This window comes from Rhinolophus hipposideros (genome assembly GCF_964194185.1).
Source record: "Rhinolophus hipposideros genome assembly, chromosome: 23".
In the NCBI taxonomy this organism is placed as follows: Eukaryota; Metazoa; Chordata; class Mammalia; order Chiroptera; family Rhinolophidae; genus Rhinolophus; species Rhinolophus hipposideros.
Genome location: NC_138069.1, coordinates 38,540,804 through 38,559,142, shown reverse-complemented (window position 1 = coordinate 38,559,142; position 18,339 = coordinate 38,540,804). Strand labels below are relative to the sequence as shown.

At 53.9% G+C, this 18,339-nt stretch overlaps 1 protein-coding gene across 1 annotated transcript in view; it reads right to left on the bottom strand.

Annotated features, from left to right (window-relative positions):
- Nucleotides 1–360: 360 nt before the first annotated feature.
- FGF18 (fibroblast growth factor 18) overlaps nucleotides 361–18,339 on the bottom strand; it is a 32,918-nt gene continuing 14,939 nt past the window's right edge. The window contains exons 4-5 of the mRNA XM_081035553.1: nucleotides 7,807–7,913; nucleotides 361–1,037 (exon numbers count right to left, since the gene is read on the bottom strand). Coding sequence (XP_080891679.1) covers nucleotides 771–1,037; nucleotides 7,807–7,913 — 374 coding nt within the window. The 3' untranslated portion in view covers nucleotides 361–770. The remainder of the gene's footprint in view (nucleotides 1,038–7,806; nucleotides 7,914–18,339) is intronic.

Sequence of the window (18,339 nt, the reverse complement as noted above, 5' to 3'; positions counted from 1 at the left end):
AGGTGAAATAAATAGCTTATATATATATAATATATATAATATAGCTGGTTTTAAAATATTCCCTTATCATTGGTGTGCTAGGTCACGTGGGTCACGGAAGGTCGATAGCAGCATCCTCCAGAACTGCGAGCAATGCAGGGTCACCGTGATTGGACGAGGCCGTCTGTCGTCGGAGGTCGAGGCGCCGAGAATTCCAAGGGGCACGCCTTCCCTGCGCGGTGTCTCAGGACAGCTTGCAGCAGACAATAAATAAATGACTGCAAACCAGAGAGCGATTTTTGTTGGAGTTTGGGGCAGGGACAGGGGCTTGGGAAAGAGGGGGAGTTGGTTGGGGGTGGGGTCGGTACTACTTTCTCTTTGTTTTTGTTTTGTTTTGTTTTTTTTGCATTTTTTTTTTTTGTTTTTTTTCCTTTTGCTTTCAGAACCTTTGGGAAAAAGGACTTTGGTTTCTTAGAGTGTCGTTTTCCTCATTCAAGTCCTCCTCTGGGGACAAGTTTAGAGTTGTCTGTTCCAAGAGAGAGACAAGCACCTGTGCGTTGACAACAGTCCCTTTGCGTGAGGCTTTTGTCATAGGGGGTTTCAAGTCAACAATAAAATCCTTATCGTTCCCCTTCCCCCAAGAGTTTTGGTTCAGTTTTTGTCTTCTTTTAAACACAATGTACAAAAATAGAGCTTCTTCCTTATTTTTCATGTAAAAATATTCCTCTGATGCAGTTCTCTGTGAGTGTGAGTGTGGGCCAGAGCCACCTGGGGGGGCCCGGTGGGGAGGCCTAGCCGGGGTGCGTGGGGCGGATCCGCCGAGACCGCTTGGTCACTGTGGTGTACTTGAAGGGCTTCTGTAGCTCTGCCTGCCCCTTGGGGTAGCGCTTCATGAAGTGCACATCCTGCTGGTTCTCCCGGGTCTTGGGGCCCTTCCTCGGCCGTCCCTTCTTGGTGAAGCCCACGTACCAGCCGGAGTACTTGGCTGACATCAGGGCTGTGTAGTTGTTCTCCAGGACCTTCTCGATGAACACACACTCCTTACTGGTGCCATCAGGCTGTAGGGGAAGAGAGGGGAAGGGGTAAGAAAGGGAAGGGCGGGTGCCAGGGGCACAGATACATGGGCAGGTGGCCAAGGTTTGGGGCAACAGAGTGGAGAGGACCTGACCCAAACTTTGGCCTCAGCAATTTCACTTCCTGGATCTGTGGAGTGGACTTATCCTACTGGCCCCGACATCCTTCCCTACCGACCAGTTAGGTAACAGACTCCCATATCATCAGAAACTCATCCCTTCCCCATTCTCCACCCTGTAACCAGTGGCTTCCACCTCAACTCTACTAAATCAAGAGACCCAGACCTAGCCAATCATAACATCATTTCCTGCGATTGGTTCAGGGCTGGACCTGGGGCCTGAGCCATCCAATCAGTGCTCTTCGAGACCTTTGTGTAAGCGATGCATAAAAACACAGGCCAATTTACACTTGGGGAATATGTATGGCTGAAGTGAATGCAGCCATGTTACCACCATGAGGGGAAATACTGTCTGACAACAAAGTCAGCAGGAAGAAAGCAAAGCCAAGAGTCAGAGGATAACAGAAACCAAATCCTCGTCACTTCCTTTAGCTCCAGTTGCCTCACTGTCACGTGGGCCAATAATAGCTCATTTCCTGTAATCCAGCTGAGGTTGTGTTCTATCACAAAAGAAAGGAAGTGCACAAATTTCACATGAAGTCAGCTGCTCAACTCCACTGTTATAGAGTTAAATATAGATCGCACTTAAGGTGCATTTAATGTTTGGTGTGAAGAGGGATGAGAGCCTCCCCCAAATAAGAGTTAAAGCATGGCCAAACTCCAAAGCTGGTGCCCTTGCTTCTGAGATTCAAATCTCCTGAGCAGATTCATGAACTCCTTGGAAAACAATGCCAGCCAAGGAGCACGAGATTCAGACTCCGAAGCTGAATCAACTAGAATGCTTCCTGGTGCGACCTCAGGTGAGCTAATTCCACTCTCTAAACCTCGGATTCCTTGCCTTACCAAACAGGGACAAGGACCCCTGCATCATAGAAATGTGATGAGGAATTGTGTTTGTAAGTGAGCCTGGCACACAGTAGTAACTTGCTGAATTATTTCTGAAGACCAGGTGGTTCGGACGGTCTGGCTTCTTTCCTTGGATCTGATCTAGAAAAAGGTGGTTGGGAGGCAGGCTTTGACATCTCCTCCCTGAGACAGCGGAATTGCTTGATGTGGAAGAGTTAGAAACACACCAAGTTGGAAGGCCTGAATTAGGAGCACTTGAGTTTCCAACTAACATCTCCAAATTTAGGCCGGGCCCACTCCTCGTTCCGGGCAGATGCCCAGCCAAGTTGGAAGCCCAGCAGTCTGGCTGTGCGTGGAGACTGAGGTGCGAGTTCCAGCCTTTTGTTTGAAGTGGAAAACGGGCTGGAGCTTCCAGGAACGTTCACCTTTGAGCAGAGGGCAAGCTTGGGCTCTGCAGACAAAGTGCTGAACTTTGCAGAAAGGGACAGGCAGGGTAAGAAAACATTCTCTGGAGGATGAGATCTTTCGAGGAGGCTGCAGAACAAGCAGAGGTGGGGATGGGAAAATGGTCTGGGAGACATGGGCAAGGTGAGCAGAAAGGGAAGGCAGAGCATATGTGTAATGGGGTGTAGAAGGGAGTGGTCTCTGGACTCTGGGTTCCCCATGGATAATTCTGGAAACTGCCTATCCAACCTGCCTCCAGGTCCCTTGGCCGGTCTTGATGGAACAGTTAGCGCAAATGGAACAAAGGCCACACCATGCTGCTTTCCCACCCAGAATACCTGCCTGTAAAACTGCTTTCATCCTTCAAGGCTCAGTTCAGTAACTGCCTCCTCTAGGAAGCCTTCCCTGACTGCCATCTGTCTCCCTGGGTATTTCCTCCTCTTCCTTCAAGATTCCATTCAAGAATCAAGCTTTATTGGGCTCACATACTCCATCATCTGGACTCCCTTGGCACCCATTCCTCCTCTCATCCCCTAACAGAGCAATTCCATATGTGCCTGCCCTCCTCATCAGCCCAAGAGCGGCAGGAAGTCGGGGCTGCTCCTCAGTTGCTCTCAGGGCTCAGCACAGATCTTTACCCAAGACAACGGTGCCCAGAGCATTTGTGGTTCAATGGATGCAGAAATAGTGGGGGTGACACAGGAAAGGGTTTTCCTCTAAAAGAAAATAGACTGCCTCCTGGGTCCCTTACTAATGTCCCAGAGACAGTCATGAACTAGGAGAGGCCCCCCCTGGGCATGTCCTGAGAAGGCGACAGAGCGAGCAGAAGGCTGGAGCTCTCTGCCTGGCCCACTTGGTCTCCCTACTCATTCATCCACTCATTCATGCAGCACTTATTAATAGCCAACCACAGGCCAGACATTTCCACATCCATTATTTCATTTAATCCTCTTCACTCACCAAGGTAGACTCTGCCTGGTAGGAGAAAACAGAGTTCAAAGAGGCAAAGGGCTTGGCCAAGGTCATGGAACTCGTAAGTAGCAGAGCCAGGATTTGAACCTGCCACCGAATTTGAATTTGCCATCGAAGCTCGCTTCTCCTCTGTCCAGTTCCATACACAGCCATAAGGAGAAAGGGTACAGCAGAGCGGGCACTGCCCATGAAAACACCTCCCCTCCCCAGGCCCACACAGCCACATCAGCATGAAGCAAGGTCTTGGATATGCAAGGGCACACATGCTCATCCACACCTGGCTTTACTAGAGGATTGGGGAGCTGGGCCTTGGGATGAAACTCCCAACACCTCAGAGCTCAGGAGCCCCTGGGAGGAGTCGTGGGGCCTATGGTGGTCATGAGTTCCCTACGAGGAACTCAGACACAGAGGAAAAGATGCCAGCGCAGGCCACACCTGAGCCTGACCCTCACCTCTGCTCCCGACGACCTCTGTGACCCTGCTAGCACCTGCAGAGATTTAAAAATACCTGCGGCTAGGGCTAACCCTGAGCAATGCAGACTCAAGGCTGAGGCAAGGCAGATGATCAGTATTTAGAGAGTAATTGACTCTCCATCCCAAGCACTCAGTGATTTAAAATTTGATCACCTCTCCTTCCTTCTTTCCAAACTAGAGTCCTGTTGCTTCTACTTGATGTGAAGACTGAATCCTGATGACATCACTTGGCCCCTGGATCCAGTCTTGTGTGAAACTAGAATGACCCCTGGACATGTTTAGTTAAATAGGCAAAAACATTCCCTTATTGCTTAAGCATTTTGAGTTGGGTTTCAGTTGCTTACAACCAAAGCAGTCTTCACAAAGATGTGGTGGGAGGCAGGGAAGGGTATGGGGCCCTCTGCTGCCCCAGGGGACTCACCAGTGAGCATACAAGAGGGAGCAGGTGAGAGGAAAACCCATCTGAGTCGAGTCTCCAGAGATGGGGAAAAAATGCATAGGACACAGTGCTCCACGCTCAACAACTATTTATGGAATGAAAGGGAGCACTGCCTCCTGGGCCAGATGGGTGTGTGGGGGACTCTGCTGGACAGGTGGAGGGGGTGTGGGGTGAAGAGTAGACCCCGATTCCAACGAGGTTGGCATTCGGCTTGGGGGCAAGGCCGTCGCTGATCATTTACCTTATCATACCTTGTTGGGGGTGGGGAATGACCCCAGTTTCGTTTAAGCCGTGTTTTTGATTTTCTGATCCCCCCACTCTCATCCCTCTTCCCCTGTGCCATACCCCAGTGGCTGGGGAGAGTGTGACAGGCCAGGAACCTGAGCCAGAGTATTGTTGTTTGTTAATAATAAGGGGACCACTCGCCTCCGTTAATTGAGCACCTACTTTCGCAGGAGCCCCTCCCCGAGAGGAGGCTGCCTGAGCAGGCAGGGGCACAGAGCACAGTTTGGGCACATGGTTGGTCCAATGTGGCGGGGGCGGGGGTGGGGTAGCTCTAGCCAAGGGCCTGGACCTGAAAAGGCTCTGTTGAAGGAGTGACATAATGACCTGGCTTCAAAGGGGAAGGGAACTAACATTTAAGTGCCTCTACGTGCCAACATGATCATTCCCATTTTACAGGTGAGGACACTGAGGCACAGCGAGGTCCGGGCACTGATATGTTTGTGCAACATAATTCTGGTTGTAGGTTAAGGTCAATCCTCAGAAAGCAGGAACCATATTTCTATTTCTTTGGTGCCCTTGCAGCCCTTTGAGCAGGTACACAGAGCACAGATAGAAGGATCCAGAAACAGCCCTCAATGAGCTCCCACTGATGTAGGCTCAAAGATGGCCAGTGATGACCAACGTGAGCAGACCAGCAACAGAGGGCTGTGTGAGGGGCCCGGGCCTTCCAGGTAGGGATACCCATTGAGGGCTCAGGGAGGCTGCTGAAGGATGAGCCAGGACTCAGGGCCAATGGACGAAGGAAGGGCAGTCCTGGCAGAGGGTACAGCAGATACAAAGCCTCCAGGGAGCGGAGGTTGGCAGTGCCATGTGTCTGTGGCATAAGGAAGGTGAAGGCAGGGTCATGAGGCCAGGGAGCCTCCCTCAAGAAGTGTAGCCTTTCCCCACATAGGTGCTAAGGACCCAGGGACTGGTTCTCAGCCAGGCTGGGGGTGGAGGGCAAGGGAGACCTGATCACTTTTGCCATTTAGAAAGCTGAGGGTGGGCAGTGGGGCCAGGCCTGGAGTGGAGCCTCAGACTGGGAACTCACTCATGAGCTGAGCAGCTGGGGCAACGGTTCCTGAAGGTGCGAGGCCAGAAAAGGGGCAGCACCTAGGGAAGGAGGGCAGCCTAGGGCCTACTGGCCAGGGAGTCTCTCAAGAACAGAAACCCAAGGACCTAAGGCTTCCAGCTGTGGGAGCCAGAGAAAGTGAGGGGCGCTGGGCTGGGAAGAAGCCAACAAGGGGACTTGCCCCGGGCAAGTCGGGACAGGTGGATTTGGGGGTGCTCTTGGAGGCCCCCAGGCTAACCCAGATGACAGAAGCCTGGAAGGAGGGTTGGGGGGAGCTGCACCAAGGGGGCGGGCCTCCCTGGTCTGTGCCTAGCCTCGCCTTGCCGCCAGCTGAACCGTCCCCAATATTAATGACGGGAGAGAGGGCGAGGGGGCAGAAATCGGAGCCGGCTCCTGTGGAAGCAGTGACTCAGCGGCCAGGCCAGTCAGCGGGCTCAGGGCGGCCGGCGGCGGGGAGCGGCCCGAGGGGACGGGGCTGCTCTTTTAACCCCAGGACGGCCCTCCTGGGGTCAAGATGCCGGGAACCACGTAGACGAGAGGGAGGGGCACGCAGGCACTGGGCACAGCGGGCTGCCGCGTGCCCCTCCTTTAAAGAGGTGGGGGGAGGCCGAGCTTACAACTGCAAGCAGGTTGGGCCTGGGAGGCAGCCCAGCCGGGCAGGAGAACAAAGTGCCTGACGCGGGGCGTTTGGGCCGCCACAGGAAACGCACGGCCAGGCCAGGGGACCCGAGCCCGCCCGCCTGCCCGCCGCCCCTGCCCCAGACCCCTCGCCGGCTGCGGAAAGTGAATCACTAATTAAAACCACTCGTCATCCCACTATGTGATTACTATTATTTTGCTCTTTGAGAAGCTCAGTTGGTGTGGGCAGCATGACTGGAATCTTTGCCTTCTAAACTGGGCTTTGCCTCCGGCCCAGCACTAGTGTGGGACCTGGAACAAGTGCCCCGGTGTGGCCACACCTCAGCGTCCACATCTGTGAAATGGGGATGGTAGTGGTACCCACCTCCTGGGATTATTTGGGGGCATTTTTGCTCAGTGGATGGCAGAAAGTAGGTGCTCAATTAACGGAGGCGAGTGGTCCCCTTTTATTAACAAGCAATAATACTCTGGCTCAGGTCCGTGGCCTGTCACACTCTCCCCAGCCACTGGGGTATGGCACAGGGGAAGAGGGATAAGAGTGGGGGGATCAGAAAATCAAAAACACAGCTTAAACGAAACTGGGGTCATTCGCCACCCCCAACAAGGTATGATAAGGTAAATGATCAGCGACGGCCTTGCCCCCAAGCCGGATGCCAACCTCATTGGAATTGGGGTCTACTCTTCACCCCACACCCCCTCCACCTGTCCAGCAGAGCCCCCCCAATATCCAAGTTGGATATGGGGGTGAGGAGGGGCCCTGCAGAGAGAAGGGGACACAGGCATGATCCAACATAGAGCTACTGCCACGAACACCCTTCACTGGAACACCCAGAGGAAGCCAGTGCGTGAATTTCACCAACAGGCACACCCAGGAAAAAGGGGGGACACTGAGAAGCAGCATCAGTGGGGGCTCAGAGCCCCTGGCACGTGGGTCCAACCCACCGCCCCCCACCCCTGCCCTAATTTGTTACATGCAGCTCTCTTGCCCATTCCAAAGTAATAAAATCTTCCTGAAATACTAGAACCATGAGGCCACGCGCTGAGAGCCCGCCAGGTTCTAGAGGCACTGCTGCTCACACCGAAAACGCCTGGCGATTGTTAAAACAGTGCTGCAGCCCAGCCCTCGGCCTGCTGCTTCCCTGTTCCCTGCGTGAGGCACACGCAGGCCAGGAGCCCCAAAGCCCCCAGAGGGGTCCCCCACTACTGAGCCAGCCAGAGCTTCAATCCTCCGGGAGAGATCAGGGCCCTGCATTATCCCCAAAGCCACTGTCTTGGATACCTCAGCCTGGCAGGCTGCAGGGAGCGGGAAAAGGGACAGAGAAGAGCCGGGCAAAAGGAAGAGCTTACAGTGGGATTCACACACACGCACTCACTGGGCCTGTTTTCCATTTGGGGCTGACCAGGCCCTGGGCACACTGAGCCAGCTCCCCAGCGCTGCCAGAAGGGACCCGCCCAAGTTCCTCAGAATTCCAGAACATCACTCACCTTCCCCACGAGCTTGCCTTTCCGGTTCATACACAGGTAGAATTCTGTCTCCTTCCCCTTGATCCGGACTTGACTACCGAAGGTGTCTGTCTCCACTAGGAGCTGGGCTTCGAAAGGCAGAAAGAGGACAAGACATTCTTTTTTTTACCAGGGCAATGGCTTGATCTAAAGACTCGGCGACATGATCCCTGTCACTGTCCCTGGACCCCCACTGCCCCAAAATCAGGCATGGGGGAGGCCTCTGCAGGTCCCATTAGAGTACTCTGCCCCCCAGGCAGGGAGAGGAAAGCTGTTGCCACCTGTTCCCCACCCCCAGCCTCTCTTGACTCCACTTGGGACCCAGATGGCTCCGGGGAGCATTCTGCCCCTTGTGGCTAAATACCAGTGTGTCCCTCTCCTCCCCTCATCACCCACCTTCCCCAGCCCCTACTCCATTCCCCAAAGCAGGACAGACAGCCGTGCAGATAACCTCCGAGAACTAACAGTCTCTGGAATAAGGGACAGAGACATATGCAGGTAAGGTCACATGGACACATACATGCTCATGCACGCAAGACACACGTGTACACGTGCACACATACAGCCTGCCTTGGGCGACAGCTAGGGTCAGAGGCCCTTCCTCCAGGGCAAACGTCTGCAGCCCCTGCTTGTGCCCCCAACCCCCAAAGGTGTGGACCTTTGCCACGGGAAGTGGGGAAGGCCCTGGGAGGACAGGTTCAGGCCCTTGGAGAATCAGGATATCATCAGGATATTTCACTTTCCTCAATCAAGGTCACCACGACTGAAAGGTCACTAACTCCCAAGAGCCCAGAAGTCCCATCAGGACCCAATACCCCCTGGTCCTGGATAGGAAACCTCACACTAAACTATCCATCCTCCCTCAGGATGGGGGTGTCCACAGCTGAGCTTCTAAAGCCCTGACATCAAATAAGCAAAGGTGACTGTCCCTTGACTAGGCATGCTGTGTCCAGACCCCTCCCTGCCCTCTGCCAGTCCACATTTTCTCCCCATTAGGGTACTGTGTGACTTAGGTAGGCCATGTGCACTCCGAGCTCGCTCTCCTCTCTGGTCTTGAATCCCCATGCCTGGCCAACCCCTCCTCCCTGCCCTGCCTTCTTTGCCTATGAGTCCCCTCCCCCATTCTCACCCTCCCGTCCCTGACCCTTTGCTTCCTTCCCAGCACCTGCCCCTCCCTCACCCACAAAATTTTAATTTCAGTGACAAGGGACTTGCTTCTCCATAACAAAAATCATAGCCCTAAATACAGTATCCTTGGAGCCACAAAGAGCGGACCTCAGTGCCCCTAAAATACACTAGGTATGATTTTAATAAAAAAATTTTAAAATATATACCCTGGTGCCCTGCTGTGAAAATTAAAACCATCTGGAATGCAGGATTTCCAATAATTAATCTAGCCCTCCTTTGACACCACTACTAATTAAAATATGATACCCCACCTTTCCAAGGAAAAAAAGAAGAATTTACATAAAATTTAAAGATCTAACAAGAATTTCGTAATTCTAGAAACAAGGGGGAGGGAACATTCTTCTCTCCACCTTCCCCCATCCCTAGTAAACACTGAGTCAAGAATATTAACCAACGTTGAAATAGGGGGTTACAAGCGCCATCCTCCCTGCTCCCCTTAATTCAAATGCCTTATAACTCCCTGGAAGCTCAGTCCCTGGGAGCCCAGGGCCAAACATCCCAGCAGCTCTGGGGCTTGTTTGCTGCCTCCCCTCACAGCTCAGGTCCCACTGGAATGGAATTGTGGGGGTCAGAAGGGTCTCCAACACCAGGAGCTTCTGCAGAAGGCAGCGTGTGAGGGCAAGTGAGAGCTTTGGGGTACACACATCTAGCTCTGAATCCCTGGCCCCACTTCCTAACTGTATGACCTTGGGCCTCAGTTTCCTCACTTGTAAAATGGGGGTAATCATCCATAATCTAATCATTACTATTTTAAAAATCAGAGGTGTGTCAAAGGGTGGAGGTGGAGCAAAACTTACCTCACTGAGGGGTGCCCTCTGACCTGAACTTCCTCAGCACCTCCCAGAGCTTCAGGCCCCACACTCCTCAGAAAAGACCTTGGCCTGGGACTTATGGGGTCTGATTCCATTTCTGACATTGCCGCCCTGGGTTGTGTGACCTCCACATCCCACTGGGAGCCTTAGTTTCCTTACCTACGCAAGGGACAGGGCTGGGGGGATATGTGACCCTTTTCTGATTCTCTCTGGGATTGGGGGTGGAGTCTAGGACAGGGTTAGGAATGGAAGACTGTGGGAAGGAGGTGAGGCCACAGGGCTGGGTTTCAAGCAATCGCAAGTGACTCCAAGGGGACACTGCTCTGTCTGCCCCTCCCCAGCACATGCCTGAGCCTCTGTCCTCAGAACAGCTCTTACTATGCACCTGATCTGGCTCCCATGTGAGCCCACTGAAGTCACACATCCCCACAACCTTGGGTGTCTTTGTCCCCATTTTACAGTGTAGGAAAATGAGGTTCAGAGAAGCAACATGGCAGGAGGGGCTGACATCAGGTCTGCCTGCCTCTTTCTGCTGGGGCTTGAGCTCCAGGGGAGGACCCCCAGCTTGGGGGTCTCAAAAGAAGACATGTCTCAAAGCACAACCCTCCACGACTCATCAGCCGCAGCCCATCACAGGAAGCCCTGGCCTTTGCCTGAGCCACCCAAAGGGCCTGGGGCTGAGACTGGACTGCACCTCCACCCCCACAAGCCTAGCCGCCCCCACTCCAGCGCGGGAAGGGTCTGCTCTGGCTGCTGTGCCAGGGGAGCCAGAAGTCTGTTCTCCCCCGACCGCAGCAAGCCATGGAGTGACCTAGACTCCACTCAGTGCATGACATAATGAGGAGGGAGCCGGGCCAGAATTATGTAAAGTCTTTGGGGAGTAATAGCAGCAGCAGTTCTCAGAATGAGAGAGAGAGACAGAGAGACATACAGACAGACACAGAGACAGAGACAGACAGAGAGACCCCACCCCAGACGCCCCTTGCAGCCTGCCTGGCCTTCAGCACGATGCTTCTGCCACGCCCATAACCTATGACCCAAGCCGCCAAGAGGTAGCTCAGAGCTGGACCCCTCACCTCTGCTCAGTTCAATTCCCCAGACCAGGCAGGAGGAGGTGATAACGTTATCACACTCCACTCCTCCTCAGACTTCCACCCCAACCTGGTGTCCCCCTCCAGTCTTCACAATTCAGCAGCCCCTATCTCTGTCACTCTTGCCCCTCATAAGTCTCCTCTCTACACATCAGCCAGAGAGATCCTTTAAAAATATAAAATTAACTTCCTCGCTTCCCTGCTAAAAGCCTTCCGGGGATCTCTAACCCACTATAAATCCAGCTTCTTTGTAGGAGCCCAAAAGAGGCATGTGATCTGCTGCCTGCTGACAGTCCCCACCTCCCGCCCTCACCCACAGCTTTTCAGCCAACCAGTCTCCTTGCCGTTCCTCTTACACACCGAGTACACTAGTGCCTCAGGGCCTTTGCACTTGCTATTCCCTCTCCCTACAGAGTGCTTTGCCCAGAGCTTTCCCTAGTAGCTTCTCATCTCCTAGGTTGCCATTCAAATGTCACCTCCTCAGAGAAACCCTCCTGGCCACGCAATCCAATGCCATACCAGCCTCTCCCATCTAGCACTACCCATCCATCCCCTGCTCCATGGTCCTCAGAGCTCTTCACCAAATTGGCTTCTTTGCTGCCTATTGTACTGCCTGTCTCTATTCAGCAGAAGGTAAGCTCCATGAGGCAGGGCCTGCCCTGGCGTATTCACCGCTGCGATTTCTAGCAGTAGCCCACACCTAACTCACAGTAAATGACCAATCAGTAAATGTTACCAGCACAAATGGCCTTAGAGGGAAGTGTGAGAAATACTACTTAAGAGTTAAAGGAAACACGATTCAGGGAGATAAAGGGGTTTGCCCAAAGGCACACAGCTGGTCAAAGCAGGGCAGAAGTTCAAACCCAGTCTGATTCCACGATCAATGCCCTTAGCCACTCCGCTCTCCCCTGGTCACTCCTACAACTCTGAGCTCCCACCCACCGAACGCCAGCCTCAGTCACATATTCTGACTTGTAACAAAGGGGAAAATCCTGTTCCTCTCTGGGCCAGGACTCGGTGACCTCCAAGGCCTATTTCAGTTCAGTTCCTCTCCTCCAGGAAGTATCAATAACTTACATTTATTTAGAGCACATGATGAGCTGGGCACTGTTTTAACTACGTTATATGCATTATTTCCCTTAATCCTTACCACAATCCCATGAGGCTAGAACCATTATCATCCCCATTTTACAGGTGAGAAAACTGCAGCCCAAAGTCACACAGTGATGGAGTTAAGACCCAAACAGGCTAACCGAGAAGTCTTGGTCCTAGCCTGTCTACCCTACCCCTCACTTATCCCCTACACCAAGCCCTTTTCTGGGGGAACGAGTGAGTGAATACCAAAGGCAGGCAGGGAAGGTCTTCGCTTTGACCTTACTTTCTTGGGGCAGAGGTCTATGGGTGGAGAAACCCACAGAGGCAAAGGTCAGGGCCCATCCCTCCCAGCTCCACTTCCAAATCACCTTGACAGAGGAGGGGTCCCTAGGGTCGCTCTGAGAAAGACACCTTTGAGCTGACACTGGGAGATGGGAGCACACCAAGGCTCATACAGGCAGAAAAGGCTTCAGATCTGATCGAGGGAAGAAAAGGCTACATAAACCCGAGGAGGAGTGAGTGTAAAATGGGGGACTCCACAACCCAGCTCCTCTGAAAGGAAAGCCCACAGAGACGGTCTCACCAGGCCCAGCACACAGCAGGAGCCCAGCACCTGCCCATGGCTGGGGTCCAGGAGCTCAGAGGACCCTTCTCTAGCATCCAGAGAGGAAAGCAGAAAAGAGAAGAGAGAGGAGAAGAAGGAACTGGCAAGAAAGCCCTTTCTATAAAAAACACATGCTATCTTTTTATTTCTGCCTCCCTGTTTCTCTTAAATGCATGGAGTAACAATGATAATTTTTAAAAAATAACAGCTAATGCTTATTTGAGCATTTACTCTCAGCCAGACACTGTGCTTAGAGTCTGAATGTCGAATGTCTCACTAGTTCCTCACAACAACACTATGAAGTAGGCGCTATTATGCCCATTTTACAGATGAATAAACTGAGGTACTGTGCAGTTACGTTACTTGCCAGAGTCACACAGCAGGGCCAGGATTTGAACACAGGCAGAGTAACTCCAGAGCTAGTCTGAGACAGACCAAGATTCAGACAGAGGTAGGCAGAGTGGGACAGACATGTGGCAGGCCAGCGATGGCAGAGAACAGAGAAGTGACATTGATTGATGGATGGATTGGCTGATTTCAGTGTTATTCCCTAACAGGGCCTCCTAGGGAGTGATCCAAGGCCTCACTTTGAAGACTGGTTTGAAGGGTAGGAAACAGCAAGGAAAGATACAGGAAGCAGCCAGACAACCAGAGGGACACGTACAAAGAGAGACACGGGACAGGACCCGGAAAGAGGGAGCCAAGAACACAAATTTGGAGAATGGGTTACTTCCTCCCACCCCATCCCCACCCCCCAGCCTCGGGACAAACCCCCCAAGACCTGTGAATGCACTGGGGGAGCTTGGAGCCAGTGAGAGGCTGGGCAGAGCGCCCCCCCGACCTGAGCCCCGCGTGGGGTGGCCAGCAGCTGGCTGGCCGTTACAATTCCAGTGCTGACAGTGCTGTTGGCCACTGTCCAGACATCATTCTCCAGCGAGGAAATGTCCTTGCCACAAAGGCGTTAGGAGGTCATACGGATTCTGTACTCCCTACCTCCCCTCTTAAGGTGGACCAGGTGGAGAGGAAGGGAGGGGGTGGGGTTGGGGAGAAGGAATCCTTTATGGAGCTGTTTCAGCATCACCATTCCTCCTCCCCTCTCTCTCTCTCTCTCTCTCTCTCTCTCTCTCTCTCTCTCTCTCACACACACACACACACACACACACACACATACACACACACACATTATAGCCTTTCTCCACAAGTGCCCACGGTTCCCCTTCTAAAGTCCCCAAGGAGGTTGGCAGGCCACGTGGGCTCACTGGAAAGGAAGAGGGAAAGAATCAATAGGATTGATCGGGAGCTATATTTAATCCTCGCTGTAGCTCTAGTGTGGACATTTCTGCTGCAGAGTCAGTGAGGTGTGGGTGGCCACTCCTCACTGGGGACAGAAGTTGTGGGACATGAGCACAGAGGGCAGGGGGTTAGACTGAGAAATAAATGTGCCTTCCCAGCTGGGAGAGCCCCTGGGGGAAGCTGGGTCTGCTGCACAATACGTGGCTGGCTGGCTGGGAGGATGGAAGGGAGGATGGGAGAGGAGGACAGCAGAGGAAGAGAGAGGGAGCCCTGGAGGACCTACAGTGTGCTGAGCCCTTGCCCAGCGGGTGCGACGCCAACCGACCACACTCCCGGACGTGAACCGGGGTCACCCATGCATTCGGTGGCTCAAGCATATATTGAGCACCTGGTTATGGTTGGCTCTGTGATGGGGAAACAGCAACGAACAAAACACACAACAGCCCCTACCCTCAAGGAATCTGCATTGTAACAGGAGAGACCGAGAGCAAATAATTAAATACATGATAGGATGTCAGGTAGCGGTGAGTGTTGAGGAAGAGAAACAGAGCTGTGACGCGACAGAGATGGGAACTCTCTGATAAGGGACAAATGAACCAAAGCCATGAAGCTATCTGAGCGAAGAGCATTCTCAGCTTGAGGGGACAGCTGGCGCAAAGGCCCTTCACCAGGAACATGCCTGGCAAGATCGGGGGACAGCGGGAAGGCTGCCGGGCTGGAGCAGAGTGAGCAAGGACAGGGCAGTGGAGTATGAGGTTGGAGCGGCCAGCAGGAGCCAAGCCACCACCGGACTTGGATTTCATTCTAAGTGACAGAAGAGCTTTTGGGAGCAGTGACGCAGTCTCATATTTGGACTGCTTTATGGAGAATGGACTCGGGGGTCAGACTCAGAGAGTAGGGTTCTCTGCCGCCTCAGCCACACCCCCAGCCCAAAGGACCCTGCTCCATGCCCAAACGGTCCTCCAGCAGGTACCAGAATGAGGGAAATGGGGACAAGAGACTCCCACTGTCATCATAACAGAGAAAAAGCCCAGGCACACTCCACGTACGTTCCTGTGGGAGCCACATAAGTTGACCCCTGATTATGCTTTGAGTTACCATATCATCATTTTATTTATTCATCCTTTAAGGTCAGGGCGGGGGGCTTGTACTGGACATGGGGACACGCAGAAAGGTCAGTGCTTTCCAGCTTATATTCTTGGAGGGGAGTGAGTAGGGGGGAGCTCAGGAAGGCAGCCCAGCAGGGCAGACCGACTCCCCATGACCCCGAGCAGCCAGCGGACACACAGCTGAAATCACGGACTCATGCATGCTGAGCTCTAGGAAGCTGAGAGTGCTAACTCCACACCCCGTACCCCACATGCCAGCCCCATTATAGCAAGGAAACCCAGGTACCAGGAGGAAATGGGAACGGCCCAGTCACACAGGAAGTTAGGGGCCTACTCAGAGTCAGCCCCTAGGAAGGAGCAGGGCTCTAGCCAGGGAGCTCCTTGAGGGCCGGGACCAGGTGTATCTTACTCAGCACTGTACCCCCAGCGCTCAGTAACTCTGTGACAAGTGAGTGAACTAAGAAGAGACCAGGCCACACCCAACGCGAGGGTCCAAAGATCCTTCCTCACCTGGCCTGAGACAACAGCCAGAACACGGCCAGCCTGACCCTCCTTGCTTCTAGTCATGGAGAAGCCTCTTCTACCTGCAGCACATGCTCACTGATGGGAGAGAGGGTCCCTTCTGGAAGACCCAGGAATCCACTCCTGACAAGGGGACAGCCCCCCTCGGTCCCCATACGACTGTGATGAGTACTAATATTCTTGTTTTAATAGTCATAGACTCTTTGGCCTTAAGGTATTCTCTCATTTCAATTACCCCTCTTCACAGAAGAGAAAATGGGATGAGGCTAACTTAGGTCTGAGGGCTCGAACTCGTAAGTGGTGGAGCCGAGATTCAAATCTCAACTGGCCCCTGAGCCTACACGCTCAACTCCTCAAAGAGGCCACCTCCCTGGCCAACACAGCCCTCCAGTGGCCTGTTCGGGGGCTGTCTGGGCACTGCCAGTCCTGGGAGGTTGGCCTATTGCAAAACCCGGGGTTTTTAAACTGTCTTTCTTTTGCAGAATTGTGCCCCCATCCCACGCCCCCAATGCCAGGGCCCCTAGCCCTCCCTGAGTGCAGGCTCAGCTGGCCCCAAGCTTCTAAGACTCAAGTCCTGTCTCCCACAGCACTGCTTCCTGCAGCCTGGAGGGGCTGCCACCTCCGGTCCTGGGCCTAAGGGCATCAACCTCAGAGGCAGGTGGAGTGGGGCCTTCTCATCCTCCTTAGCAGATGAAAAAACTGAGCCCAGAGCTACAAGTGCTTGCCCCAAGCTCCACGGGCTGCTCAGTGGCCAAGCGGCAACTGGAACCTGGGGTCCTGCCTCCTAATCCAGTGCTGTTTCTTTGAGGTAGCAGCTGCCTGCAGGACAGAGGTGACCAGGACCAAGGGCTGGGAGGGGCGGGACTAATGCAATAATCCCACGTGGCCAGGGTGGCCATGCCCCCTGCCTCCCCACCCCGCCAGGTGTCCCACTACCTAAGCCCCAGCGCCCTGGCCAGAGCCCAGTCTGTAGCTAAGAAAGGCCCTCGTTCCTGGAGCAGTCCACGCTTAGGGCCCTCAGAGGGCTCCAGGAAAGCGTCAGGGGGTCACTAGGAGACCCTCTTGCAGAACAGCCTGGTGTGGAAGGCCTGCTGCCTGACATCTGAGCACATTTCACCAGACTGCTCACCGCCATAAAGCAGGTCGAGAGCCTCTGGGCAGGGCCCCCAGACAAAGGGGGGCCTGCATCCTGTGCCCGTCCACACAGCCTTGAGCCTCAGGAAGTTGTGGAATATGAGATTCTGAGTGGTTTACAGACTTGAACCTGAGGTTCCCAGCGTTTGTGGGGATTCCAGATTCCAGGTGTTTGTTTATACTTGGTGTTTGCTCAAATGCCCAGACTGCACTCTGTATATGAATATGAGTCTCAGATGGCATCACTCTACCCGCTGGACTGACAAGGAGAGAGCAGGTTCTTGGACCCTCCTGAGCCCCCTGACCAGGGACTTCCAGCCGCCCCTCCCCCCCGGGCCCCTAACGCAGCCCCACCCTCCTCGCCTGGCTTGGCCACATAAATCACCCTCCCAATAATATTTGTATTGATTATCTAGATTGGAAGCCTCAGTTGGCTCCATTGTCTCACTTGCTCTCCCAGGGCTCACAGATGGGGTCCTGTCTCCTCATCTGGGTTTCTAATGCGACATTTAAATGGAGCACCTCGGCACCAGCAAAGCCGCATGCCGCCCTGGGTGTTGGGGGGTTGGAGGAGTGATAAAAATATTCCTTGAGAGAGAATTATTAAATCTAGGGTCCGTGGAGCTGGAGGAGAAGCCACGATGGGCTAGCCCCTGGACAGACCTTCAGGACCACCTGGACGCTCACCAGAAAGGCAGGGCTCAGGCCCCACCCGGACCCACCTAATCAACATCAGCATTTTAACAAGAGCCCTCGGTGATTCCCATGCACGTTCATGTTTAAGAAGCACTGCTCTCATCTAACCCGGTATTGTCCAGAAGGGAAACTGAGGCCCAGAGAAGGCAAGGCTTGCCTGAGGACACACAGCAGGTGAGATCCCCTGAGTCTCTCTCTAGTTCAGAGGATAGAACAAGTGGCTTCTAGAGAGTGGAGCCCGCCCTTTGCCCGGGCTCCTCTTCCTCCTGAGACCCTGCCTCCTGTCTCAGGGTGTGGACAGATGGTTCAGACCAGAGTCTGACCCCCCTGTACTCTCTCAGCCTGGAGGGGCCAGCAAGAGGGACTCCCCAGGAGGGCACCTCCCTCCCACCCGGGCCAGCCAGCTGCCCCTTCCCTGGCAGCAACTGGACAGCAGATCCCAGGGAAAAGCACCACCTGGGTCTGCCCAGCACAGCCAGACATCCGAGGGGGGGGACACAGAAGGACAGAGGCCTCAAAGAGGCTGCCAGCAGAGGGCCTGGGAGAGTGGGGATGAGGGGCAGAGAGCTGTGAGCCAGCGAAGGAGGCAGAAAGAAGGACAGAGACAGTGGGGAGCCAGGAGACAGAGAGAGGTACAGAAACAAAGAGCGGGAAGGATGAGAGCCAGGAAGGAAGGAGGACAGAGAGAAGAAGAGGCCCAGATGAAAGGAGAAACAGCCAGACTGAAAGAGGAAGGGAAAGATGGAAGAAGGGAAGCGGAGGCAGTAAAGAGTGATGGGGCAGGAGAAGGGAGGGGAGGCAGCTGGCCTGGAGAAGCAAACGGGAGCTGGGGCGGCCCAGCCCTGCCTGGCCGGCCTGGCCCAGCCCCCAGTGACAGTGCAGCTGCCACACTTGGGCCCTACCACGAGGTCAGTCCTGCCCTGGGGCTGAGGGAAAATAAATGGTGTCCAAGATAAAAGGGCCAAGAAATT